The following is a 5,668-nucleotide window of genomic DNA, read 5'->3' on the forward strand; positions in this document are numbered from 1 at the left end:
CTGACATACACCTATCCATGGTGCTATTAAAGGGTCAGAAAAATATACTGATGCTAGAGATACAATACGAAAGACAATCACCAAGCTGATATGATACCACCAGCAACAGGTTTCACTAAAAGTTAAAGAATGGATATTAACGGCATTGAGTGTTCTGCAGCAAAGATCTTACCATGCGTGAGAGGGTGATCTTCCTCTCCATGCCCGATGCATCGCGGTGAGGATGGTGTTCTATCATGGCATCGCCATCACCATTAGGGAGAGGCTCCATCGAAACTAGTTTACTGGACAGGTTACGTTGTGAGACTAGTAGATTGGGAGCTGATGCTGTTCGAGGAACCTGAATACTCGCCGTTAACGGTTGCTGCTGAGAATGTCTCCTACCCCGCTATCGGTAGGTGGTCGATAAGCTGGTCGGAGAGGTAAGGTCGGTCGGGGGTAGCTCGTTGGCTCTGCAGTCGACACTACACTATTACCATCGTCAATACTCTCTTCTATTGATGAGATAAGGCTCCCTTCTGGAGCCAGGGAGCTAGCTCCCTTATTGGTATTATCGGTGGCGGGGGTATGGGAGGATAGTAGAGGGACGTCCATATCTTGAGAGATGTGATGGGAGCGCTCGAGAGCTTATCAAAGAAAAATGGGAAATGTACAGTACAGCAACTGCAGTATGATCCATACCGTATTGAGAGTATCTCTCTCCTACAACACTGGAAGACTTATTCGATCCTTTGCTCTCAAACGCTATATCATAAACACTGATCAGTACAAGTTGAGTTCCTCGTCTTCATCATCATCATCCTCTTCCATATTGAGTAGCTCATCCCATTCAGCATCTGGAGGACATACATATACAACAGTAATCTCATGTTTACTTATAGCCTACCTTCATCATCAACATCAGTTATAACAGGAGGCTCATCCTCCTCTAGAGCATCACGTCCTCCTCCTCCACCACTCTGCTTTCCCAACTCGTCCTTCTCGGCCTCTCGAGACCCTTGATGTCCCTTCTTAGCAGCTGCACTACCGCTGGACGACTGCTGTTGTTCTTGCTGACGAGCTTTAGGTTGTTTGGGTGGGCGGAGGGCTAGTATGACATGCTGCTAGAAGGAATAGTATGGGTGTAGTACATATCGATGGTAGATCGAGCATTTCCTTCATGTTGGATGATGTACCAGAATCGCATTCTTTGATAAAGGAAACTGAGGAGTATTGTTACTATCAAAGGAGTGCATTACGATGGTATTACCTGCATCATAGTCCCTTTCAAGTTGCTTACCCTTATCCACGAGTGATAACACTTCTACCATACCTATATAAGGACTGTACTTGTGATACACAACACCTTCGTATACCTTTGGTGGGACCATCCAGGTCTACCTTCCTATCAGGGGTATTCAAACACATAAAGGACAGAGTCTTCCTCATGCTCTTCTTCCCTGTCCTCTTCCCTTTCGACTCGCTCCCACCACTATCCTCATTAGATGGTACTATGGCAGGATCTAGCTTGAGCTGAATGAGGAATGACTATCGAAGGTGATGATGACGTCGGGGCATCTCACTCTATATTTGGATGTATCCAAAGCCACGACCCGCAATCCTCTATGGGACATCATTGCCTCTCTAACAACCTTCTTAACTTGATCAGGGAACTTAGTGCGGTATCTACACCAGATGCTGCAGGAGAGTCTGTCGTTGTTGTAGAATAGTACCCAATAAGAAGGCATTTCTGACGGCTGAGGCACATCCCATCCAATTGCTTAGCATTCTTAGCGAACCTACCCCAAACAGAGACATGGTAGGGAATACTAAAGGCGGTTGATGTTGCTTACCGGACTATGGGTTTGGTACGAACCTTCACGAACTCCACAACGGTCTGTGAACTCGCCATAGAGTTGGAGTTTAGTTGGACAGGACGGTCACCATTCGCTACCACGAAAGCTGGCATCAGGGTATTTGAAAACTTGTATCTGATACTTTCGATATGGGCTGGAGGATGGGAAACCGAAGAGATACTTTTGATAAATGCTCTTGCCAGAGTCAGGCAGAGGCTGATGGCAATCCATAGTGTAGGTAGAGGCTATCCCTCGTAGATCCCTATCTGCATCTTTTAGTACCTACTACCAACACGCTCACAAGGAAGCTTCTACTAGGATGTTGGTGCATTACCTGGGGAACCTTATTCACCTTCATGGATTTATCAAAACAGTACACTAGAGCGGGATCTCCTGATAGTAATACCTACACTTGAGGTGAATGATTCGAGTGGTAGAAGTTAGAACCACTCTACCTTCCTCAGGGCGGGCGCGTCCTCAATATCAATATTCTTGAACCCAGCAGCTAAGAAGTCGTATATCGTGAGTATCTAACGGGTACTTAAATTGCCACGTCCCATGCCGAGAGTATGACGGAAAATATTTTTTGACATGAAAACACGGTAATGACAAAGTTTACAATATTCTTAGCTTAATGGAGGAACAAGGTATTACCGTAGAGAAGGCACCAGCACTGAAAAGGGACAGGAAGAGTAAACCGATAGAGACCTTCTTCCAGGTAAACTGAGTGGGCACCATGAATAGTAGGAGTATCGGCAGCCGCCACTACACCTACACCTTCAGAGTCCCTAGACCGTTTGGCTGCTGCCTTCTGGGCTGCTGCTACCGCTCTCTCCTGGGACTTACTCTTACTACCTCTGGATGAACAGTACTATCAATACTGGATATCCAATGACGATTGCCCTACGATGGGGTATTATTAGCATAATACACTCCTCCTCTCCCTCCACCCTCCTCTTCGTGGTGTTGTCTACGATGGCGAGGTACCTGTCCTCCTCTGGCCGACGACTCACTCTTGAAGGACTCAAATAGGGCTCTCTGCAAATGATGATGGAGGTGGTGGTGACACGCAACTGCTGCTAGTACCTTATCATCCCCCACACCATATCTATCAGCATCATCATCACCAAAGAGGTTCGCGAGATCTTCCTTCCGAGTAGGCTTACTACCATCATCATCCGCCCTGTCACCATGCCCTTTCCGGGAGCGAGGCGGAGCCATTGGTATATAGAGTGAACTAGAAGGCAAGGGTAACATGAGTCACCCTTAGTTGACTACTAAAGGACCGTGAGGTAAAGGGTTGGGAGGCTCCAGAAGGCGGTTTTGCATCCACTCCGAAAAGCCGCTGATACACTCCTCATTCGATAGGACATCACCACCAAGATGGCGGCACCATCATCCAAGGATGAGGATGAGGCGGAAGACTGATCTTGAACAGCAGAAATTCGCCTCACAATAGGGCATACTGCCCTTATGTCAATTGGTGTCTATGATGATGAGCACTATACTCCAGAAGAAGGATCAGCCATCCCGCAATTGGCCTGATACCTACGGCATCCAACCTCACAATGTCTATAGTTACCACCATTCCTCGAAGGCAGGCATTTACCAGTCGTAGCGGATCGTTGACATGAGGTAGTACGGGACTCAGCCCTAGTTGGGTAGTATCCCTGGTATAGCCTTTGGAACCCTCGAGTGCTACAAGACAGAGATGGTGACCTGGTAAGTGAGACTATTGAACAGTCCAAATACCATCAGCTAGCGCATCTATCACTTGCCAACTCGCATGTTGGCAAGTGATTTTAATATAGTACACCCCCTTCTATACACTACTAACGCGGAACAACTTAGTATAGAGCACAACACTGGGACCATGTACAGCGGCATCAGCAGCAGTACCAGAGTGATGGTGAATAAACATTCCCAAGGGTCGTAAGTCTAGCCAACTAGCCAACCTTGCGCTGGCTTAATGACAGTAGAGTCTCTTCGGCCTTCTTACGACGTGCCTATGGAGGGATTGTATGCTGGCGCACCCAATAGGTATTACCTTCTCCTCCTGGAGCTCACTTTGAATCGGGATCAAGGCACGCTTTATCTCCTCTTGCACTAGCCTCTCAACATCTGCTGAGGTCATAGATAAACAGGAGGATGGGCTCAGTGTCTTGGAAGCTCTCTGACTGCTTATACTGTTACCCATAGATGATAGTGAATAACATGATGATGGATGAGATGGAGGATGCTGACTTAAACTGGCTGTGGTTGCACTAGGATGCCCATCACAACGGCAACCTGAGGTAGATCAGTTGTATAATTGTGAGAGTACCGAAGACCCTACTCGAGCATAGATCAATAGATCTATTAGTATTGCTACTGATACTGGGGGCATAGCTGCTATTACGAGCAGACGATGAGTAGTAAGAGGAAGGTGATGGTGTACCGTATGGAGGGTCTGCGGTAAAACGGGAGGAAGATGTGGTCTGTTGAAGGGTACCTTCACGATCGACGTTCCCGATAGAGCCGACACGCATCAATAGTTATATACAACGAGATACTTACCATTCTTCAACGTATTATTGCTCAACTCCGTTGCTATAGATCTCACTGAGGTCCCTCGTCGCCTACGATTGGCTGAGGCCTACTATACATGAATAAGCTCACACTCCCTATTCATTACCCTCACCCCATTCCTCCCCTTTACAGCTGATAGTGCAGCTGATATCCTAGAGGCTGCTGCTGATGACCGCTTTGAACAGCCTCTCTCCCATTCAATACGCTCTTGCCAGAAGTGATGGTCATTATAAGGACGCCTCATGTTTAAACTATTGAGACCCGGGGCATGCGGCAGCAGTATAGGCCCCACCTTCCACCTCCAATTTAACAATCTATTTTATAGGTAAAATGAAACGGTATAACATTACGATATACTCCGAACGAGGGTGAAGGATACAGTGGGGACGGTATGGTAAGGGGAGTAGTAGACACATGATGATCTGCTTTAATGGTGTCGTCTTGGAGACCTCTCCTCTGTCCTCCTTCTCCTACTCCTCTCGTTGGTTAGTGTAGCAGGAGGAGGAAGTGGACGAGGAGTGGTATCCTTTATGTATGGAGTACCATAGTAGTAGTCTGAGTCCGAGCAGTAAGGGTGGTCTTCATCATGGGCCTCCAAAAACCTGGTAAACTTAATGACAAGCATCCTACAGGATGGACTCACTCTTCAGGTACAGTCCATGATACATTAGTATCCCGCTCAATCGACGGGCTCCTATCTGAGCCGGTAGTGGACCTGAACACTCGAGCCGACATCAGTTGACCATGACAGTGCTGCAACCTACCCATATCGTCGCTCCTGCCTATTGGCACTCTTGTTGAGGGGCGCGTAAGCATTGTCAGCCTCAAATGGAGGTGGGGGAGGTGGTGGTGGTTGGCCACCAGCTGCGTACATCTGATCAGATGATGATCATTATGATTGCCCGACACTGAGGCAATGAACACTAATACACTGGCCACTGATGGATCGAACTCTCCTCCCTGTTGTTGGCCATAACCACCTCCCAATAACTGTGGTTGTTGCCCTACCACATTAGGCCTAGCCTGAACATTGAAGAGGTACTTGAATGCACATAACCCTTGCTACTACTCCTGCAGCAGCAGGAGGAGGAGTTCTTCTCGGCTCCAACAGTTTAGCAAAATCAGCCCGTATCGAGGAATTAGCTATTCGTCTGGAAGATCAATAGCGAGCAGTGAGGAGAGTACATAAGCCGGTGTACATGTTAGGAATCTCATCCACAGCTTTCTCTGCCGTATGATTGTCTTCGAATGTAACATAACCATAA

At 47.4% G+C, this 5,668-nt stretch overlaps 2 protein-coding genes across 2 annotated transcripts in view; one reads left to right on the forward strand and one right to left on the reverse strand.

The window, feature by feature from the left end:
* Positions 1–762: 762 nt before the first annotated feature.
* On the reverse strand, positions 763–3,056 carry Pmar_PMAR028533 (hypothetical protein; the record flags this gene model as incomplete). Its single annotated transcript, XM_002769390.1, has 13 exons — positions 763–836; positions 887–1,087; positions 1,250–1,312; positions 1,356–1,512; positions 1,563–1,665; positions 1,713–1,778; positions 1,833–1,970; positions 2,017–2,117; positions 2,170–2,241; positions 2,291–2,365; positions 2,490–2,558; positions 2,611–2,706; positions 2,922–3,056. 13 exons carry the CDS (start codon positions 3,054–3,056, stop codon positions 763–765), a joined length of 1,350 nt encoding a protein of 449 aa, XP_002769436.1.
* A 2,581-nt stretch (positions 3,057–5,637) lies between these two features.
* Positions 5,638–5,668, forward strand: part of Pmar_PMAR028534 (Mannose-1-phosphate guanyltransferase, putative) — a gene marked incomplete at its 5' end in the record, with an annotated part of 1,887 nt that continues 1,856 nt past the window's right edge. The window contains one exon of the mRNA XM_002769391.1: positions 5,638–5,653. Within this exon, the coding sequence (XP_002769437.1) occupies positions 5,638–5,653 (16 nt within the window). The remainder of the gene's footprint in view (positions 5,654–5,668) is intronic.

The sequence above is a fragment of the Perkinsus marinus genome (genome assembly GCF_000006405.1).
Source record: "Perkinsus marinus ATCC 50983 genomic scaffold scf_1104296965964, whole genome shotgun sequence".
Lineage (NCBI taxonomy): Eukaryota > Perkinsozoa > Perkinsida > Perkinsidae > Perkinsus > Perkinsus marinus.